The sequence below is a fragment of the Salvia hispanica genome, chromosome 6, assembly GCF_029641045.1.
Source record: "Salvia hispanica isolate PSC_SH4W2 chromosome 6, Shi_PSC_v1, whole genome shotgun sequence".
NCBI classification, from domain to species: Eukaryota; Viridiplantae; Streptophyta; class Magnoliopsida; order Lamiales; family Lamiaceae; genus Salvia; species Salvia hispanica.
The window spans coordinates 21,714,925-21,738,395 of NC_142697.1; the positions used below are offsets into that span (position 1 = coordinate 21,714,925).

The following is a 23,471-nucleotide window of genomic DNA, read 5'->3' on the forward strand; positions in this document are numbered from 1 at the left end:
TCCCACAGCCATGAACAACTGAAAGATGACGGATCGAATTTCAAGTTTTCAAATATAATCATATAGTAAATATTGGATATATACAACACCATAATACTAGACATTTAAAGTCATTGAACCTGATTTACAAAATTCAAATTGCTTGCTATAAATTGAAGGAGTGGAGAGATCATGAAATTCTGATCTGCAGCTATGGTTAAGTCTGAATCATTACATTAATGCATGAAGAAGCTTAATATTTGTCTCTACTATATATTGATATATAGTGAAAAGTAGCATGAAATATAATGAGAGTCTGCAATATTTGCAGAAGCCCATGTTTGTTTTACAACATTGGCATAACGATCATATCAAATTTAAAGTTGATATGTGAAATGAATGATTTCATTCAAAAAACGATACTTAATGTGAATGCAACTTGGAGTAACTAATTTATTATTACAGTATTAAATACTCCCTTCTTCCCATTTTTGGGATGTCCTAAATGACACATTTCTACATATAATATAGAAACATTCTCTTACTTTTTTTCTCTCTACTTTACACACAAAATAATAGGAGTAGTACATAAAATCTCATGCCGAAATAGAAATGTTCCACTTAGACTGACACGGAGGGTGTATTTACTTAATTTATTTATGAGAATATGAGCATGTTAGGTATAGTTTAGAGAAAGAAAATGGTGGTTTAGAGCATTCCCAATGGGTTCCCTTAAAACTCCCTTATTTCTCCCTTATTTCTGCCACATCAGCGCCACATCAGCACCATAATTTATCCCCAGTTTTTAGCCAACTTTTAGCCAACTGCTCCAATGGTTTCTCCCTTATTTCTCCCTTATTTCTCCCTAACTCAACATTTCATTTTTACAAATTTAGCCGTTAAAAATAAAAAAACGTCGAATTATCGCCGAATCGCGCCCACAGTGGGCGGCGATGATTCGGCGATTTTTCGGCGATGAATCGCCGGATGGCGTTAAATCGGGAGAAAAATCGCCGATTTTTCGCCGAATTCCTTTCATTGGTCGGCGAAAACTCGGCGATTTTCGGCGAAAAGTCGCCGAGTTTTCGCCGACGCCATTGGGAGTGCTCTTAGTGGTAGAAGTGAAGAATGTTGGGTAAAGGACAAAATTAAATAGATGATGGGTGAGAATAGTAAATGAAAAATGTGAAGGAGCCTGCAAGTTGTGTCTGCAAAGAAGAAGGGAGGTTCAAGAAGGTGGGTTTAAATGCGCAGCCACAGAGACACACGATATCTCCGTGCCACCCGCATTTCTTTAATTAATTTCTTTTATTTTTGAGCGAGCTAGGTAGGCAGATCAATTGAATAGGTAGGGCGCCATTAATTTGCATGGGAGTGCGTTCTGAATCAACGTCATCCATCGAGTACGTGTTTCTTCATTTACTCTGCATCCCACAACTTCATCACTCATTCCTCCATATCCACATACGCATCTTAATTTTGGATTAACCTTACTCAGATTACCTAGATTGTGAACTAATCGGCTACAATTTTGTTAAATTTAAGAGTATGACATCATCCTTAGTAAGAGGGAGATTAATGTCTCGCAATAGGAGTCCAATTTGGTTTAAACACATGTTTTAAGAAATGTAAATTAAGAAGAGCAGTGGTTTGAATAAGTTAGTGGAATTATGTGGGTCCCACTCATATTAATTTTATAATAAAATATTAGCGAAACAAGATTCTTATTGTGGAACGAACGAAATTGACAAAATATAACTCTTATTGTGAAACAAAGGAATATATTATTTAGAATGTGACATTCAAACAGGGAGAATGTGTCACGGAACTAAAAAAGTATTATTCCTTTCCAATCTTCTTTTCTTGGTTCTCAAATCTCAAATCCAACTCCACTTCTTTGTCATCAATTCTCCCTTTATAATGCGTACGTATCTCAAAAATATGCACGGCGCTGCCCTAATCTCCAAGGAATCTTTATGGCTTTTAAATTTGAGTGCATTATTCATATTTGAATTTGAATGTGAAGATAAACATAAAATCACACATTTCAAATTCAGTCATTCATATTACCTTGAAAAATATACCAATAAAACAAAAAAAATATGATATTTGGAATCAGTTAAATACCCTCTTATTATCATTTATTCGATTGCTACAGAGAATATTTACAAACACATAAATTCTAAGTTAAAAGTGTAGCATGGTAGTAGTATATTTATCCCAGCTTCTGTCAGGAAATATAAATGGCAATCAATCTAACCTAACCCTCCTCGATGGAAGAATGATATAGAAATATGCGCTAGTAACTTTTAAATGTGTGGGACAAGATTGTTGAAGTAAATATGGCTGGGCCATCCCTTCCCAAGCTCTATTCATTACTCACCATTAAAAGCAGACCCACAAAATGCATGATTCCCAGCATTAAACACTAATGAATTTTACCACTTACCTCCATTTGGTTTTACACGGCGCTGCTAGGTAAATCCACGGTCGGAGCAGGATTTCCGGGCGATCTCAGAGCCTATTGTTGGGCTCCACCTCCTTGATTGCTTAGATTTCCATTGGCCCGCTTCTCCGTCACATCTCAATCCTACATAATAGCAATGCTACGGATGCAACTCCCCCGGCCCAATATGTTTGAACACAGATACATATATTGGCTGAAATTATGATGATCACATATATGGTGGAACTAGGGTGTGCAACTTTCTTAGTTAGAGGGCTGTCCAAATAACACATGTGATCTTTCTCATTTACTAAAACCAAACAATCACAATGCCAAATCAGTTTTCTTAGTAGTAATAACCAGTAATCGAAATCACGGAATCATTTCAAAGTTCTGGGTCGACAATGCATGCATGCGGAATACAACTACAGAAAGCACAAACATAACAACAAGAGAAGGAAGAAGAGAAATTTTGAGAATATTCTAAAACACTGTAGTTACTGACAGAAGACATCCACTTTTATTCATCATGTGTGCGGATTGCAAGTAAATAACAAATTTGGCATTTTGGTTCTAGTGTTGTACAAACTCAGGCCTAGAGGCGCCACCAGTCATGATGAGTAGTTATTCTACTGTTTTTTTCGACTTCAATTGGTTGGTTTTCATGTCTACATATTATAAAATACAAAAGACAAACTTAGATAACAGCATACCATTAATTGACATTTAGATGCTCAGCCAAAAACTTTAGGCTCTGTTTTGAATATATGGGTTCGGGACACTGTTGAATAAAGATATCAACTGTGCATTAATAGATGAATGCAGGCGTTAGGTGAGTGAGACTACAGAACAATTATGATAAAGCAGTCGACCACACAATCTTTGGTTCGCAAGGGGAAATATGTCATTATCTATATGAAATTGCAACCTAGCAGTCTTCATCATGCTTTGACTTTTGATTGCCTCAATTTTACTATTTTTCAGTTTTTTAACGGTGGTAAAAGAGTACAACTAAGGACAGACAAATAAACTAGGAGAGGAAAGAAGTTTAGACCTGAGAAACTCACTGTATTTTACCCATGTCCACAATAAGAGTTGATATACAGAGTTATACACACACCTTGTGCTCAATAATGAACTGTAAAATCAAACACAACCTTCTTTTCTTTGATGCCTGCTGGTGAAAGAGTAGAAAGTTTTTCACTAAAAGTCATAGTAGTAAGTAGCCTGGTACACTTATCTTCAACCTGGTGTATGTTTCATAATTGCTTCAGTAATTTCAGTTAACTAATTGGACCCTTTCAGCCTTTTCAACTCTACTTAAACGGGGTAAAAAGCTTACCTTTCAATTTGACTACAAGAACTAACCACTTCTGTCTTCAAGATAACATCTGCTCTGATGAATGTATTGGGATCTGTTTCATTTCGAGATGTTGCTCAAGCATGAATATATTTCGACACCTATAATTTCTCAAGATAAATTACCCAATATAACTCAGAAGGTGAAATATGTTTTATTTCAGAACATGCCTCACAAGAAAGATGTAACAAACAAAAAATAAAATAAAATAAATAGCTTAAAAAATAAAAAATAGGTTGAGGACAATTAACAATCAAAAGAATACCGGGAAAATTGAGCAACTTGCAAGAGAACATGACTAGGAGTCCGTACAAGAAGTAGCCCCACCAGTATTAGCATCTTTAAAACTGGCATCTTAACTACAACCTGTAAACTGCAAACCCCCAAAGAAAATTACTCTTGAATTTTTGCTGCCATAAAAGTAGGAATAAAAGAGCGCCAAAATTTTAAGCAGCTATCGCCATTACACTGTCTCTATTTTAATTTGGCATCACGACAAGGCATCTCAGTTTGTGCAAAGGCAAATTCACAAAAAAAAAAACAAGCTGAATGGAGGGGGATTATCACAATACTAATCCCTTTTTACCATTTCGCTTGGAATTAATTTGTAAAGGTTTGATAACCCTCCAGTTCTGCTTCTGCATTAAATAACCAAAATCATGAATTCGATAACAAAATCTAAAGCCGTTTCTTTAAGAACATGGTTAGCACCCACAAAATTATTTTCCTTTGTAGAAAAATTTATTAACATACAGACAAGACTCATGTTTCGAGACAACCTAAAACTGCTGAAACAATATGCAAAGATCCAGTGACTATAATTATCCCACTTCCAGAGGCAGATTTTGCACCAAGGACCTCATGTCCAAATCTAATTGAATCCACTAATGACCCCTCCACAAACAGGATGGATTCAGATCCCATATTTCTGGAAGATTCAGGAAACTGATCTTCAATCAACTCGTAATTAGCAGTTCCGCAGTCAAGAAAACCAACATCCATCTCGCTACAAGCTTTGATCCAAGAACATTTTAACAAGGATGATGAAGTTGTGCGCGATCTATCTCCAGCAATATCAACTTCAGTAAAGCATACAGCTTCCAAACATCCACCTGCAAGATTTTATATAACAGGAGTCACAATTGCATGTATCATTATAACAGCCCCTCCCCCTCACAAAGAGAGAATGAACAGAGTCAAGTTAACTATTCATAATACCCCACAAAAGCATTATATGTAACAACATGCAAAAACTATAACAAACTTTCTGTACAGTACAGGATGAACATATTCCTCAGTGTTTATACAGATTAATTACTGATTTTTGGACATGATCAGGAGAATCAAATATAACAGTGCCACCTACACCACCAACTACTGCATTAGGTAAACTAGGAGATGCGAATATATCTGATCTTGCTTTCATCCTCTCAATGAAGTCTTAATTTTACATTAACAAACCATGCATAATATCATCAAGCCATTGCAAAAGAACTCAACAAATTATACTTATGAAGGATAACTGCACTTCTAATAAATGGCACAAGAATTATTAGTGACGGACTATCTTCGTCTAGTGCACCACCCAAGTTTCTGATCGCACAAATATTTATAATATAATAAAATCATATGCAATCTCAAATAGATACTTAACGTGAAAGTAGAGCCCTAGCAAATCCAGTATGATCTTTGTCATTCGCCATAGCAACGACAACAACCAATCTTGCATCAAAATATGCCATCTTAACCATGTCCACCAATGCCTGAGCAGATTCTTTGGTATGAGCTGAGATTTTCATTTAAAGAAAAACATTAGCACAAGCTAGTTATCAACTCGATCAAAATATGGGCAAAAATCAGAATTCGTCAATGTTAAATAAGAGTAAACAGGAACATCTATATATCTTTTTCATTCTAATCACTTGGCTGCAGAAATGACCTTACAGGCTTACATTTCTTTGTATGTTGAAGGACAGAACTAAGAATAAATGGATGAACCACCTAAATAGTTATAACCCTAAAAAGCTAACATTATAGTGTAGTGTGAAAACAGAAATCATGAAACAAGGGAACCAAACCTCCATCAAGAAGTATAGTTGCTCCTGGTAGTCCTAGCTTGTCAGCTTCCTTAGATGTCAAAAATTGGCTTCGACCAACCAAATATGCACTTTCTAGACCAGCACGAATGGATGTATCCGATAACTTCCACCCTACAATAATTACGGGGGTAAAGATATCATAATAGAGCAGGTAAGGCCAGAGCTCAAAGAGACATTTTCCAGCTGATATGTGACATGGTTGTAAAAGATGCTTCGTAGCATGCGAATGTACTTCTTGAAGCAATAAGAGTCAACTTGATTAACATAAACACCAAAGATTGTTATTTTTCAAGTAGTAATGCAGTATTAACATTGAATAAGTTAAGCAAGATATAAATATCAATGAGTTTAATCTTTTAAAAATTGAAGGCTGCTGGAAATGATTGGATTTTAATATAAAAGCAGATACTTTAATGTTTTAACAAGCTTCGGCCAAGTAAGTCTGGGGCATACTATCAAACAGAGAACCAGTTACACACTCAATTAACCCATATTCAGTGACCACGGCATTGACAGACACATTCTCGATCCACTGTTGGGGAGTCCTACCATCCTTATTAACTAATAACAAAGAGTAGTTTAACAATACCATATGCCAATCCACGTTGCAGGAATGGAACATCCAAAATTCAAGAAAATGTGGTGAAGACTTTTGTTACCTACCAAATAGACTGAACAATTGTCGACAATATAGATTTCACTGATAAGGCCATTTTCTTCATTTACCAATACTCAACTTTTCAAAAAGACTAGGAGTATAGCATAATAAACTACTCTAAAGAGTTCTTATCCATGTAAAAAAGACATAAATTATGAGATAGGACTCATAAGAAGTTATATTTTCAAACCTTGTTCACGAAGACAAAGTGCTGCGCAAGTAGCAGTTACAGCGTTCTGGAGCTGGTGAGAACCAAGCAGGCGCAATTGTAGATCAAACAACTCAATTGACTTGTATATGACAGATACACAGACAAAAATGGGTTAGAAAAATAAATAACGTAGCTGTATAACACTCTTAAATGAACTGTATAATATTTCAATTCAATACCACATGAAGGTCGCTCTCAATCAAGAGCAGAATATCACATAATTGGTGAGGCACCTGACGGGCTCCAGAAAAGCCTTTCAGAACACTTTTATTTCCAGGATCTGATGCTGATACAACAGGTGAACATAGAGACAATGCCTTCTCACGAATTATACTCTCAATATGTGGAAGGAAAGGCCCACCCAGAACCAGCTAAAAGATTTTACAAACAAGTCAGAATTGCATATTCTGCATGTATAGTTGCATGTATAACTTTATCTTGATCCACATACTTGATGGTAGTTATCTGCCTTCATACACTTAAAATAAAGTTCAAATTATGACATTGATTTTTAAAAGTAGTAACTAGTTTATTATCTGCCTCCAACTTCAATGCTGGTTGTTCATCTTTAAGCCTAATTAAATTGGGTATTGTCTATTTGTTGCCTCTCTCCCAAGGGAAGACAACAAAATATGACTAAAACCATATTTGTGAAGGAAATAATGTACAGAACCACCTAACTGGACGTTCTTCTTTAATTATTCCTGATTTAGCCACAGCAATACTCTGCAGAGATCCCCCTAGTGCAGCTAGATGCTCTTCACCTATATTGGTAATGATTGCTGCTGCCAGATCTGAACTGGTAAATACATTGGTTGCATCCCGAGCGCCACCCAAACCAGCCTATAAAGGTGGACATAAGAAATCAAAATATTATCCGTTCCATGATGTTGACTTCCACCTCTATCAATCAAAGCTAGATGACAAACAATGAAACACGGATTACACGCATTTAGGAACAAGATGATCAAGTTAATAGTGAATTAAAGTTTACAGCCTATATAGAGAATCCCGAAATATGCTGTTAATTCCAGAACATGGTGACCTAAAATAACACTGTCACCAAGTATAGGGTAAAGAACAATTAAGTTTAGTGAGAGAGAATCAAGAGACATATCTTCCATTTATGTAATACTAGTATTATAATTTGAAATCAGGTATTTTCTTCTGAAAAAGGAAAGAAAATTGAACAAATAGAAAGCTTGGTTGGTTAGTATAAGAGCTCAGACAAGACAAGTGTACCTCAACAACTGCAAATTGAACTCTCTCTTCGGAAAATAAGCTCAATGCGATGGCAGTGAAAACCTTGATTTCAAGTTTCAACAATCAAATAGATTGAATGACAATAAAAAGTTCAGTATCACGATCAACCAACAAGTCGACCAGAAGACATACCATCTTCAAGTAAGGTATAGCAAAATATATCCATCCACGAGCATACCTCAAACTGACTGAGATGCCCTTTTTCACGTTCAATTGCGATATCAAGCTCATCCTTTATTTTGTGGAAGTGTGAATCCAGTGACTTCCCTGGCACTGCTTCACCACTCGTTCCCAGCGTTATGCGCTCTCTAATACTACGTATATGTGGGCTGAAAGAAGGCAATACCTTCAGTTGATTGTATGTATAAACTAAGCATCTAAAGATTTGTATTTCGTGATAAAACAATCATGATTCTTCCACAATATAATCTGAAGCATAATGAGTTACAGACAGATACCTGGTATAGCAACCAACAGAATACCCCTCGGCGCGTAAAATGCTGGAGATAAATGCAGCAGTTGATCCTTTCCCTTTTGTACCAGCAATATGTATAGCCTAAATCAATATGGAATCTTCTAAACAAATCCAAAATCTAAAATAGAAAAAAACAAACTAATCTATTTCAGGCTGTTCCTCAACTCAAATCCATCCACTAGAAACTGTAGCATGTGAATTAATCGAATTCACATAAACCTTACCTTGAATTTGGATTGAGGATTGCCAAGATTGTGCAACAGCCGCCGCATCCTACCTAAATCGAAACCGTCGCAGGAATCGGTACCGGCTCCCTTAGGAACACCGATTTTTTCGTAGTTCTTGAGCTTTTCCATGAATGCATCCATTTCCGGGGCCTCAGTAGAAATACGTCGGCAGGAAGCGCGGGGCAATGCTCTGGATTTAGCAAAAAGTGGATTATTTGGTCGGAGTAGGAGGGCAGTGAAACTTGAAACTTTCATAATCGGAATTTGAGCAAATTCTATTCCGACACGCGAAAACGGAGAAGCTGGCAATGCTCGACTCATTCAGATTTTAGAGCAACTCCAATGGTCCCTTAAAACCCAGTTTTGGGGTAAAACTTTCCCTCCACTCGAACCCTACAACCAATCGCAAATTCAAATTTATAAGTTTTTGAACAAAATTGTTTTCATAATTTACATTCAAGACCATCATTTTATGGATTTTGAAAAACTTACCTGCTGCCATGCGTGAGGAAAAAGAGTTCGGGTGAGAAAAAAGGCGCTAAGGTTTATTGCTGTATGGTTTGGGCCTTTGGGGTTTAATCTTACGGGTAAATTTAATAAATGAAATTAATTTTGTTAATCAATATTCCAAATGATAAATAGTGTTTTTGGTTTAAATAATGTTAATTTAATAGATTATGGTTATTCAATAAGTAAGTATATTATTTAATAACCATAATAAAAATATTGATTATATAAAGTGTTATGGTGCTAACATGTATACCCTCCGTCCGCCATTAGGAGTCTCATTTATGGGCGGTACGAGTTTTAAAAAATGTTAAAAAAAGTGAGTGGGAAAAAATTGGTGAAATAGGAGTCTCACTTGTATCTATTAGTTTTAAATGAAATGTGAGTGGAATGAATTAGTGAAAGGTGAGACCCTATTATCATTTATGGTAAAAATGAACCGGAACTCCTATTTATGGACGGACTAAAATGGAAAAACGGGATTCCTATTCGCGGACAGAGTGAGTAATATAGATAAAGTGCAATTGAAATGATAGTTAATACTTACTACTTCTTCTGTCCATAAAAATATGGATATTTGGGACGGTAAGTAAAAGAGAGATAGAAAAAAAATTATTATAATATTATTAGTGAAGAATGTGATCCACCTTTTTTATGGGACATCCCAAAAATGAAAATGTCATTTTATAGGGATGAGGGAGTATTTCAAATAGATTACTAGGAGTAGTATTTTCTACTAGTAGTATCTACTATGCGTCTATGCCGCTTTTACGTTCCTTTTTATTAACATAAAGATGGATGTTGATTAAGTTCCGAGGCATCAAAGAATCCGGTTACTCGTTCAGACTGCACAGTTTTGAGGGCTACTTATTTATTTTCTTCTGGAAATCTTTCAATATGTCTAATAAGTTCTCTTCTCATTTAGTGTTTGATTCAAAGTGTTTTAGCTAGATTCGTGTTCATTTGAGTTCACATTTGTGAAAAGATTTTTGAAGGGAATATTCCAGTTTTTAATGGGTACATGTCATTTATAGAATTAGGCAGCTGTCAAATGCAAATTGTAGAACAATATAATCCACCACATTTGATATACGTGCAGGAAATTGTACGATTCAAGTTTTGCATGAAATAACCAAACTAATTTGAGATGCAAAATAGATAAATTTTAAATACTAGTAATACTTATCAGTCTATTTACATATTCTCCAATGAACCAGAAAAAGTATTCTTACTAGTATATGATGTGTGATAACAGTTTAAGTTAAACATGATTTGATTGCACACTATTCATCACGTAGAAAAAAACTAGTACTGTTTCTCCATTCCAGGTTGGACTAATCACTAATGAGACAATTAATCATAATCTGAATTAATTATACTATAATCCGTTTGTCCATTCCAGGTTGGACTAATGGGTTTAGCTGATCAAAAATAATTTCCATTTCCAAGAGTGATCGCTAACTCATTATGACCTGGTGATTAAATTGACAAAATAACTGGGATCGACATCCACTATAAATCCAAATGAATATCCTATTACCTATAGACATAGAGAGGTGACAGCCACATTCATCGATCCATCAATTTCTTGTTGAAAACATAGCATAGGTTTTAACAACATAAATTTGAGTATATAAGGACATCACACAACAAGAATTAAAAAAAATCAGCAATGGCCTCAAACAGCAATCTCTCGGTTCTCAACGCCCTCGACAATGCCCGCACGCAGATGTACCACGTCACGGCCATCGTGATCGCCGGAATGGGATTCTTCACCGATGCATACGACCTCTTCTGCATCTCCACCGTCTCCAAGCTCCTCGGCCGCCTCTACTACTACGACCCCACCACCGGCAAGCCCGGGAAGCTCCCCCACAGCGTCAACAACGTGGTCATCGGCGTTGCCCTCGTCGGTACTCTAAGCGGCCAGCTCTTCTTCGGCTACTTGGGCGACAAGCTCGGCCGCAAGAAAGTCTATGGCGTCACCCTCATCCTCATGGCCTCCTGCGCCATCTGCTCCGGCCTCTCCTTCGGCTACAGCCCCAAGGTCGTGACAGAAGCAGTGGCCCATAGGACTTATATAATGATTTCAGCTCTAATGTTGTTATAAGGAGTATTTATTTTTGTTTCATTTGCCAACAGGTCGTCATGGGGACGTTATGCTTCTTCCGCTTCTGGCTCGGCTTTGGCATAGGCGGTGACTACCCTCTCTCCGCCACCATCATGTCCGAGTACGCCAATAAAAAGACCCGCGGCGCCTTCATCGCTGCCGTCTTCGCCATGCAAGGAGTGGGGATCATCTTCGCTGGTTTAGTCTCCATGATCATATCCCGGGTCTTCCTCGGGATGTATGCCGGGCCGGCCTTCAGTGAGGAGCACGTGTTCTCCACCGAGCCGGAGGCCGACTACGTGTGGAGAATCGTGCTGATGATCGGCGCGCTCCCGGCGCTGCTGACGTTCTACTGGAGGATGAAGATGCCGGAGACGGGGCGGTACACGGCGTTGATCGAGGGGAACGCGAAGCAGGCGGCGGCGGATATGGGGCGCGTGCTCGACATCGAGATCAACGCGGAGCAGGAGAAGGTGGCCCAGTTCAACTCCGCTAACGAGTACAAGCTATTTTCGAACGAGTTCTTCGCCCGCCACGGGAGGCACTTGATCGGGACGACAACCACGTGGTTTTTACTAGACATCGCTTTCTACAGCCAGAACCTAACGCAGAAGGACATATTCCCAGTGATGGGGCTGACGCAGGAAGCCGTAAACGTAAGCGCGCTAAGGGAGATGTTCGAGACGTCGCGGGCGATGTTCGTGATCGCGCTCTTCGGGACCTTCCCAGGCTATTGGTTCACCGTCGCCTTCATTGAAAAAATCGGGCGGTTCTACATCCAACTAGTCGGTTTCTTCATGATGTCGTTGTTCATGTTCATCATCGGGGTCAAGTACGAATACCTCAAGAATAAAGACCACAAGTGGACCTTTGCGGCACTCTACGGCCTCACTTTCTTCTTTGCCAACTTCGGCCCCAACAGCACCACCTTCGTGCTGCCGGCCGAGCTGTTCCCGACGCGGGTGCGCTCCACGTGCCACGCCATCAGCGCCGCGTCGGGGAAGGCCGGGGCCATGATCGGCGCCTTCGGGATACAGAACTTCACGCAGGACGGGAAACCCCAACAGATCAAGAAGGCCATGATCATCTTGGCCATTACCAATTTGATGGGTTTCGGCTTCACTTTCTTGGTCACCGAGACCAAGGGCCGATCGTTGGAGGAGATATCCGGGGAAGATGCTGGTTACGGCGACGCTCAGGTGGCCGACCGCCCCGACGACCATTAATTGCTACTACTTAGTACAAGAGGAAATGCTTTGAATAAATTAAGGCGTGGCACCAAAATTAAATAAGAGCTGGATGGACGATGTGCAACTATCATTTCTCACACACATCGACTCCTAATTTTGTGTATTTTGTCCTTAACCTTTATTCAAAACTGAAATATAATTATGAACGTTCCGATCCATTGTGAAGAATTACTATACTTTTATCAATTTTTATTTTTTGTCAAGGACCCATCACCCATCTCGCTCAGCAGCAAGCCTTGAATTTTTAAAATTTTAGTCTATATATGTTTTACTTTTATCCTTTAGGCCTTTAAGAGTTTTGGATCTTTTTACCTAGTGTGTTTACTTGTGAGACTTTTTTAGAATAAGATATTCGGAGAGCCAACTACCGTGCACAACAGCTTTGGCGTCCGAACAATCTACACAAATTTGACGTTTGAACAATGAACACATTTTCGATACATAATTCACATATTTATGCTTTAACATTTTAGCCACTGCATCGAACATTCCATCGAGTGATCCGACAATTGCACTCGTCTAATTTTAGTTTCAAATTATTGAGTGGTTTAATTTTCGATTCACATGTACATTTATTTTAGGTCACGGATACATGAGGTGGACCTCTATTATAATGAGAAGCTAAAATATTGCTAAAAGACAATAAGAAATGTCATGTGGAACATGAACTATTGCACTTATATTTCGGCGTATTGTAATACAAAAAGTAATTGTTTGAATAAGTCTATCAAGTGAATTTTTGTATGATCGACTTTATTCTTTATTTATTTTTTTGCATCTGATACGTCACACATATGATAGATTAATAAGTACTAGAACATTAAAAAGCACAAAAATAGGAACCACCAATAGGTTTGAATTGTGATCAATGACAAAGCCAGAAATATTTGAGTTGGGGATCGAGATTGTGGAGTATTTCTTAAAACTTAATAAGTTAAGGTAAAATAAAAAAATGAATTAGATGGATATATTGGGCAGACTCTTGAAGAAAGAAAATTTCCAATTGTTTAAAATTTTTTGGAGGGGGACTAGAAAAGGAAATTAATGGTTGCACGCCAGAATCCAAATTGTGCCAACCCAAAAGCGTTGGTTTATTCAACAGACAAAATGGGGCCACAATCATCACATCCTCACCCTCCACATTCTATTATTTGACGCTGACCACGCTTTTCATTTTCAAATAGCGTTTTTAGACATAAAAATTGCTCTAACCCTAGAAGTTTCTGGTTCCAAAATCTGCTCTCTCTCTTTACTATACTTTCCCTCCTCGCGCACTCAAACAGCACTTTCCCCTTTTTGACCAGATATATTTTCATTTCCCCAAATGAAATGGGAAATGGAGATAGACGAGATTGAAGCCGTGCTCGAGAAAATATGGGATTTGCACGACAAGCTCAGCGACGCCATCCACTCCATCTCTCGAGCTCATTTCCTCAATTCTATTAAGAACCCCACCCGGAGACCCGATGCTTTTTCTGTCAACCGGAAGAAGAAATCCCCTGACGATGATCCGGATAACAAAATCGGGTCGGGCTTTGTCTTCGTCAAGGAGTTCCGGATCGACGACGATGAAGTGGCGGTTCTCGAGGCCAAGAGCTTGTACTCTATTCGGACTGCCCTCGAGAATCTCGAAGACCAGCTTGAGTTCTTCCATGTGAGTCATGTCCAATTTTTTTTCAAATTTGCTGTCTCACCTATTGAATGATTTGAAATTTAGTGAAGAATTTGGGGATCGATTTGGTGATATTTTGTTAATTGATAGGGTTTATTGCGCTGTACTGAAGACCAATTTGAATGCGTTGCCACATACTAAGTGAAATTCCGGTTGTGCATAATTTGGATTCGTTTTCTTCTGACCATAGTTTGGACGTCCTTTACATCTTCCGTTATGAGCCGTGGAGAGAATAGGACTTGTATATAGACTCATAGTAATATATGTATGTTTGTGTTGGTTTCTGGCAATGCTGTTATGGAACAATTGAAAACTAAGATTGTTGCATTTGATTGTTTGATTTTGAAGTATTTATCATGCATAGATCAGTTGTTCGATTTCTACCAAAAATTATTGCAGTGGGTTGAACTCTGGAGAGTTGGAGAAATCAGTTTTATAGGCTGGAAATATTGAGTGTGTGGGTTTTTAGGCATTAGAATTTAGAAAGTGCTTTGAGCCTTAGTGAAGCTAGCTAGAGTGTTCAAGGCTGTGAGGGTAAAGGGTGAAAGAATCACTGTTATGTCGTGCTCAACATAGATACTCCCTCTTTTCACCTGGGAAGCTGTGTGATTCTAAGAATTTTGTGCAGTTTTGCATATTGATAATATTTACTGCTGAAGTTTGTTTCTTCCTTGGAAAAGTTAACTTGTTTCTAGATAACTTGTTTTCTGATGTTTTAATATATGGGGACGAAAGGTCACTGAATAAGATTCTTTGTTAGCTATTAACTGCATCATCTTTGAAAATCTTGCCTTAAAGCTGAATTTTGACATGTACCTTGTTTATGGAAAAGCATTGCTAAACACGCCCATCTAATGTCAATTTACAGACTGTACAAACTCAACAGAAGGCAGAGAGAGATGCAGCGGTAGCCCGTCTTGAACAAAGTCGTATTATCCTTGCAATGAGGCTGGCTGATCATCAAGGAAAGAAATACAAAGTCATTGAAGAAGCGCAAGCTTTGGTAGGTGATGTGCGTGATGCAAGCCCTTTTGTTGCACCTGAACATCTATATGGCTCAACACCATATCCTTCCAATGAAAAGTTTGTGCCAGAGAAAGGGAAAAGGTCAAACGCAGTTGTCAATTTCCTTCTTTCGAGCTATGCTTTTGTTACAAAGTCCCTTAAATTGGATCAAACAGTTGGGATGGTGGGGAATGCTGCTTTGCTTGCTATAAGCATGCTTGCATTTTTACATCTTAATCAAATCGGTCACAAGATGCAAGATCCTCCAACTTTTGACAGAGAGGGAAGAAAGTTCTCTCAGTCGCGTGGTTCATCATCTGGTGATGCTTTAACACAGTTGGATGTCACGTTGGCTAGGGGTTGAGCTGTTGCAGACCTTGAGTTCTGAAAATAATGAATTGTTTGCTGCTATGATGAAGAAGAGGAGATCCATAATGTGCATCTCCTCACCTTTTGGTAGATTAGGTTATTATGTGTGAGTTCTGTTAGCCTTACTTAGGTCAGTTCAATATGTTTTTGCAGCTTTCACCTTCATGCTCTCATATCTTGTGAGGAAAGAGGATTTTAGTTTTTAACTTGAGACTTCAAATATTTGGCTGTGTATAGTGAAGATTTTAGGTTTATTGTTTTGAATTTGTTTTTTTCTCTCTTTTTTATATAGAGGGAGAGTTAATACTGCCCCTGCTTATGAATATTCCGAGCTTTTTATGCATATTATTAAAAATGTTTTATATTTTAATTGTATGTTGATGCAGATTCGTTTTGGGGGTCTTTATTTATGTCGGGTTAGGGAGGCCATTGTCTAAGAAAATTACGTGCCTTAATTTTAAATTGCATGCAATACTGAAATATTATGCGATTTAGTTCACCACTGATGGTGACATGCAAGGTCAAAAACGTCCCAAACAATCAATTGGATACAATTTGTAGGACAGTGTAAATTCTTCCTATACAGTATTTAGATTTAAGAATCTATTGGACTAGGAGTAGTTATTAAGGAACATAGCTGACTGATAAAGCAACCTTTCATCCTTTATAAATGAGAAGCTATTTTTATTTTGATTTGTATTTTCAAAACAAAACTTACTATTTTAGAAAAAATATATTATCTCTAATGAGGTGTGATACAATCTTTACTAATAATATTAATAACTTTTTTTGGTAAAGATATTAATAACTTTTTTATGTCTCTCTTATTTTACACATTAAAACTTGTGTTTGAAAAGTTTCTAACTTTCTATTTTAAAATACAGGGATAATATGAGATATTTGGGTTAATAGATTATGTTGGTTATAAGATTAATTAGTACTGCTATTCGGTTGGGATTGGGCCGAGATCAGATCGTTACTTTGCCAAGCCCTATTCTATTTCCATTTTGAATTTGATAAGAGTACTAAATGTTTAGTATCAGTATTTTTGTTTAATTAAAAAAAAATTAATCAAAATATCTAAAACAAGTAAAATATTATTGCAACTTTCCGAATTCTTAGTCCCTATTTTTAAGTACTTAGTTTTTCGAATTTTAGGTTTATTAAGATATACTGAACTACAGTATATACACACATTTATACGATATGTATATTATTCAAAAAATGACATTGGACTTTCCCCATTCAAACTGATGGCCGTAAACGGTGGTACCTCTCGAGTCTTGGCTCTAGGTACACAATGTACTTTCTAATTAGGGCACACTAATTCATGATTGAGGTACAAACAACATTGATGCACCCACTATTTATTACGTATTTGTTGGCAATAGTCAAATTAATAACCGCAAAACCTTGATATAATTTTCCTGTTTGTCATAATTATGGAGAGAGATGTATTAAGATTAAATTTACAATTAAAAGTATAATATCTCTAGAATTGATGGAAAAAATGGTTATTATTGTTAGGATCGTCGACTGCAACATTAGTTTGATATTGTCCGCCTTTGATCAAATTCGGACAGATTTGTTTTTGGATCAATCCTAAAAGATTTCAAACTAATTGAGGTTGGACATGAATTATATACAACTTTCAATTTCTCTTCCTCAACAGGTGTGGAATGGATTTTTAACCCAACAATTATGTAGGTATATCATTTGACCATTGTCTAGAACTATTAATTATCTTAGAGATATTTACAGAAATGTCCCGTGTGTGGCTGATCATATTGGCCAATGATAAAGCTAATGTTATACTCCCTTCTTACCATATTAATAGAATCATATTTTTTTTGGGACGTTTGAATATAATAGAGTTATTTTTAATAATACACTCTCTCTCTTTTCATTTCTCTTACTTTATTATCTATTATTTTTTTTACTTTATTTTCTTTCTATTTTATTTTTCTCCCTTCACATACATTAAATATCTACAGTATTTCTCAATCACTGTGTGAAAAGAAAAGATATACGTCTTATCATGGAACACATGGAGCAGTAGAATGAGTTTGTCCATGTAGTTGAATCATTACATCTAATAATATTATTAATCAATAAATTATTTAGCCTTTTGCATTGAAGTTATGATCATTTTATATATATACTGTAGTCGTATATTTTTGTGCAATAAAAATCTGATATCAGTGTGATATTGGATGCTCTATTTTTAAAATGTGGACTACGTGCCTCCATTAAGGAAAAACAAAAGAGGGAAAGGGGGCAACAATTTGGATGCTTAACTATTTTTTTTTTTTTTTGAAGAATCCAAATTAATTTGATGTGATTAGGCAGTGCAGATCTGTAATTAGTGTAGATTAATAGTTTGAGTAGTACTTGGGGTCGCATATTATTTGGCTTGATGGCCTAAGCCAAATCCCACTAAACAACCAACATGATGTCCACCAAAAGCTTTATTGATCATATTATTAGACTAAAATTATTTGGCTTTTAGCATCTAATATTAATGTGTTTGACCTGAAAAAGGAGAAAACAACTGCATATTTTAAGGAAATAAAACACTAAAAGAAAGCTGGATAGCTCCTGGGACGAATAATTTATTAACCTATATGCAATTTATTAACTTCTTCAAATATATGCATGTATATGTGTACGCAGAAAAATAGTACTCCGTATAACTCCGTATATTGGTAGTCATTATTGAATCTATTTTCTTAGTATAATCAAACAAGATGGAAAATATCAAAACAAGAGGGCATCTTAATACAGAAATGCAACCCAAATTATGATCCTAAAATTAAATGATCAAAACAAAAGTGCACCTTCATACAGAAATGCAGCCAAAATCGTGACCCTATTATTATGTGATCTGATGGTCAATAATTAACCAAAAACATGGAAGATCGCTGTTAATCAGTTTTAGGCCATTTTACAAAATCCAGGTTTGATGTCTTTTTTGTTTTTTTTACCATTTTATGTCATCCTTTATAAAAATAAACTTAAAGTAAACTAAAATACCCTCCATATGATTTTGTTATGCGTTTATATATAATGATCTAGTTTTGCATAGATAACAACCCATAATCAAACAAGTATATATATTTAGCAGTGCATTTTTAGAACTACTTCAATACATTAACCTAACTTGAAACTATTCCTGTATATGTACATTTTTCACATTTTTTTACTTATTTATCATTTTAGAATTTACTTCTTCACTTTTCAAACCAATCTTTTGTAGACATTTTACTTTCTTTTTTTTAGTTTGAGTCTTTCTTGATTTCTTCTGCGTCGTATTAGTAAAGACTAAAGATGATTTTGGTCATTTTCAACGATATTAACAATAGAAGAAAAGAAAAAAAAAATGTGGTAGGGACTTAGAAATTAATTTTAAAATGTGATCAGAGAGTAATGCACATACACATTTTCTAAATAATAAAAAAAAAAAAACCATCACTATCAGTACACAATTCAAATAGAAACTAAATTTAGCAAGCAAAGAGAAAGAAATAGCAAATGCTTAGAAATTCCCAACGATTTAAATATTTTGCTGGTTCCCCATATATAAATTATTTTAATTACATTTATAATCCTACTGGTAAATATCTAACCCCCATATTATATGGTCAGTGTACTATAGCATATGGCGACCCATGTCGTGTGGGTTCAACAATTTTTAAAGTAAAAACTCAGCAGCTTCATGCTATGCTGACTCCATATAGTATTTGCCAATTGCAATATATTAAATCATTTAATTTCAATTACTTAAAATTGGACAAATGTGTCATGCTCATTAGTGGCAGGCAACATGGTCCTGAAATTATGCCTAATTTATGATTTTTGTTAAATTGACCTAACGTTTAAGAAACTTTATGTTCTTAGTTTTAGGAAGAAAGAATTTTGATTATGAGTTATGTTTTGTTTTGTAGTTGAGACAAGACTGAGATTTACAAGTTGAATCCCACTTGAGATATGGTGATGGTGGTGAGGTGGTTGAGCTGCCACCCTGCCGCCGCTGGAAAGCGTTAATTAATAAATACCCAATTATTTTTCTTCTAATTATTGATATTATTACAAAATGGAGTACTAATTTATTTTATTCCTCTTCGGTTATACTACTAATGCATTCCACATGCTTATTAATAATGCGTGATGACACAAAATGTTAAGAGAAAAAGTCTTAACAAATACTCTTTCTAATTGTTCTGAAAACTTGTTAGATTATTAATTATGTGAGTCAAAAGAAATATTTAGAAAATACTCTATAATTGTGCTATTTAACTTTTTTTAAAAGTATAATTATATCAGTATTTTATGAAAATAATGAAATATGTACATTCAAATTTTTACTGTGTGAACTTAAATATAGGCCTCAAATGTATGAGAACCATTTTTGTTTATCTTACAATATCTTAGTGACAATTTAACTACTACACCACTTCTTAAGGGTTTTGGGCTACCAACAAAAAATCATGCATGGCAGATGATATCAACAGCCTTTTCACCCCATAAAATAAAAAATATAGTACTCCGTAGTACTCAAGTAAAGACCCCCTTTTCACCTCATTTCAATGATCATCACTCTCTCCGTCTCTAATAATTTATTATCATTTGACCCGATACAGATTTTAAGAAATATAAAGTGGATTGAAAAAGTTAATGACATGTGAGAATATTATATGACAAAGTTAATGGCATGTAAGAAATGAAAAGTGGATTGAAAAAAATGGTAAAAATGAAAGATGACAAATTTTCAGGACGGAAGGAGTAAATATATTTCCCTCAAAATAATCACAGTGGAATATTATATTCTTATTAACTTTGTTAAACATTTCCATGCCTACCCCATAAATTCTCTGCGACAGAAATGTTGCAGAATTCCATCAAGAAATATAACCTGCAAACTAGTTTAACTTTTTCGGATAAATCTCACACCAAGCAGATAAACAAAGCCAGATCCTCAAGGGGGAATGATGATTTAGATGCCCATGCTCCAATCATTTGGATTAATTTTTATGTACTTATAAGGTTTCCAATGTTGAACAAACCCTATTTATAGTGCTGAAATTAATTCATGTGATTTAAAAATTATGAAACGTATTTTTTTTCCATGTATATGTAAATATCTCCTCTGCTTTTATATGTTCAATTACAATTAGGCATGCCAGATTACACTTGTATATATTGGGACTTCCATCAACAGCATACTCAATTTATATGATTTTGTCCAAAAATAAAATGTGATAAGAACTTCATTTACTAAAAATGTGGATGCAGCAGCACTCAGCGCAGGTAGGTCATATGATATACCCATGCGTACAAGTTCCAATAAATTTTTTAAATAAGTTGAGAAATATTTTGTCCATTATAATTAATTATTATTTAAACATATATATACATCCCTTGCATTCTTGCAACCTGCAAGCGATATTTATTTCCTTAATCTATAAACTATAACAATTTTTCGTTGGAACGTTTATTGGAAATTTCAGCTATATACGATCACCACTTCTCTCTCCAACTGCATGTGCATCGTGTTTGGAATTACAGAACAATATTTTCATTTCATTTCATCTATTCCAACAAATTGACTTCGTTTTGCAATTTACAAGGTTGCTATACAGTATATAGTGGCCAAAAATCATAGCATAGGAGTATCAAATTAACCAATTCTTAATAATCGAAAGTTCGAGTTCGTGTATATGTATTCAAAAATTAATATTTGGAGAAAAACGAAAAAAATGTTAGAAGTTCTTATATCTACAGAGTAATATAACCCTAATTTATTCAAGTTGTCTACCATATTGTTTAATTAATGTTTACTGTTAAATAATTATATTTTCAATATTATACTAGATCTTCCTAATCTGACTTAAAAGCATACAATCAAGCAAAATCCTCAAAGTCAAGTAGTACTCACACTCACTTATTAAACTTATTGTATTTGCTTGAAACTTGATTGAATCAGTATATATAAAATCATGCGATGATCAATGCCATGTATATTACTACATAAGAAGTCCATTTTGGTATATGGTGAAAAATATAACCATACGCTATGTAGAAAAATAAAAACAAAGTAGCCAAACATAGTTTACTCTTAATTTTGAAAATACAATATGTAATTCAGGAATTCGCATATAATAAGAACAAAAAAGTATTCTATGGCCGTTTAAATTTAACATAATGGCAATTTACTAGAAGTATAGTCATGTGTCTCTATCTAAATGGATCATTTTTATTTGTCACAATATATTATGCGATTTTGTTTAGTGAAGTTAGTATAAAGAAAATAAACTAAGGTATGAAGTGAAAAAAAAAATGATGTTTTTATTTAAAAAATATATAAAATATGTTATTTAGAATGTGGTGGAGGAAGTACGAAAAAATACATTGAATTTTTACTCGTACTACTCCATTATCGTATTATTAACTTTTTATCTATTTAATACTTAATTCTGAATATTGGGTATTATATATATACCTTTCGTCCCAAGTTACTTGAGTCGTACTTCATTTTGGATTGTCCAAAGTTACTTGAGTCATTTATCTTTTTGGCTAAAAATAAAACATCTAATCACACTCATTTTATTCTGTCTTTTATTTTACCCCCTTTTCTCTCTTACTTTATTCTCTATTCTATTTTATTTAACTCAATAAACATAATTTTTTAAAGTTGTGTATCGAAAAGAAACGAGTCAAATAAGTTGTGACGAAGGAACACGAGAGTGTACAAGTGGAAACCAGCAATCCAGCAGCACGTGTGGGCGACACGGGTCACGACTTAGGAAGGTTGAATGGCGTGGATTGTGTTTGATCGAGATGGCAGGTGGGGACCACGTGAGAAAGCGGAACCATTTGTCGCTTCTTCCCGCGACACTACAATCTCGCGCTCCACTTACCAACAATTCTTTTTCCCATTTAAAAGCTGAAGCATAATTTTTTTGGATTCTCATCTCTTTTCCTCTAATGCATTTTAGTCAAACCAAGATTACATGATTTATTGCTCCTTATTTCCCAAGTGCATGCATGTCATTAATAGTAAATACAGTTTCACGTCGACAATGTTTTTCATTTTTCAATTATATATATAGGATCAACAATTTTATTTGTTGTTTCTATATTTATGTGGTAAAATCATTTTTTTATCGTATTAATTAATTAAAACTACATAAATTTGCGCATTTATGTTTGACTTGAATCATTTCCAAATAACACTTTTTGCAAGATGGAATTTGTTTTTAGTTTTAGCATTTCATTTAACTGCCGACTTATTTTTTCAATATGCCATATAATTATATTCAAGTGGCAACTGCAAATGCTGTAGTTGTTCATGCAATTCAATTGAATTCATTGACAAATATCCATGATGAATATGAAATTAAATCGACCCAGAAATGATGTTGCTATACTAACTTTTTCAATGAAATTTTATGCTTTTGCCGAGGAGCGTTAATAGTTTTAAAATGTAATTGAGCCTTGATTAGTGATTAACAATATACTCCTTGATTTTGTACATTACCACATATCCCAAAGGAAATCAATCATATACATATACTCCATATTGGAGCTAGCACATCCATTTTTTTTGCTATTCAGCACACCCATGATTAATTAGAAAAAAAAAATACTAACAAATTAATCTTGGAGTTTGCCCACTTATTCCATTGAGCCCAGTGAGATCATAAAACAAACAACATAAGTAGATCAAGCTCGACAAAACCAACTTTGATCTACTATTTCAACTAATGATTTGATGATAAATCAAAATTATCTACGAAAATCTAAAATCTATATATATATATTGATCATGTATCGTTCTCTA

At 35.3% G+C, this 23,471-nt stretch overlaps 3 protein-coding genes across 5 annotated transcripts; 2 read left to right on the plus strand and 1 right to left on the minus strand.

Annotated features, from left to right (window-relative positions):
- Window positions 1–4,472: 4,472 nt before the first annotated feature.
- Window positions 4,473–9,260, minus strand: GLA1 (Folylpolyglutamate synthetase family protein). 3 transcript variants are annotated; one of them, XM_048103224.2, is made up of 11 exons: window positions 9,211–9,260; window positions 8,716–9,111; window positions 8,475–8,572; window positions 8,195–8,345; window positions 7,996–8,058; window positions 7,435–7,596; window positions 6,987–7,124; window positions 6,733–6,832; window positions 5,864–5,995; window positions 5,440–5,571; window positions 4,473–4,897 (listed from the first exon to the last, which is right to left on the minus strand). In XM_048103224.2, the coding sequence occupies exons 2-11, from the start codon at window positions 9,037–9,039 to the stop codon at window positions 4,548–4,550; spliced, it is 1,650 nt and encodes a 549-aa protein (XP_047959181.1). In that variant the 5' UTR covers window positions 9,040–9,111; window positions 9,211–9,260; the 3' UTR covers window positions 4,473–4,547. The 3 variants fall into 3 exon arrangements, with proteins under 3 accessions (XP_047959181.1, XP_047959180.1, XP_047959182.1); XM_048103223.2 differs by having other exon boundaries at window positions 6,933–7,124; XM_048103225.2 differs by lacking the exon at window positions 7,996–8,058 and having other exon boundaries at window positions 6,933–7,124.
- A 1,637-nt stretch (window positions 9,261–10,897) lies between these two features.
- Window positions 10,898–12,679, plus strand: LOC125206381 (low affinity inorganic phosphate transporter 5-like). Its single transcript, XM_048105644.2, has 2 exons — window positions 10,898–11,272; window positions 11,368–12,679. Exons 1-2 carry the CDS (start codon window positions 10,898–10,900, stop codon window positions 12,559–12,561), a joined length of 1,569 nt encoding a protein of 522 aa, XP_047961601.1. The 3' UTR covers window positions 12,562–12,679.
- Window positions 12,680–13,816: 1,137 nt separating this feature from the next.
- On the plus strand, window positions 13,817–16,001 carry LOC125203507 (plastid division protein PDV1-like). The gene is made up of 2 exons (XM_048101862.2): window positions 13,817–14,239; window positions 15,126–16,001. The coding sequence occupies exons 1-2, from the start codon at window positions 13,910–13,912 to the stop codon at window positions 15,624–15,626; spliced, it is 831 nt and encodes a 276-aa protein (XP_047957819.1). The 5' UTR covers window positions 13,817–13,909; the 3' UTR covers window positions 15,627–16,001.
- The last annotated feature ends 7,470 nt before the right edge of the window (window positions 16,002–23,471 follow it).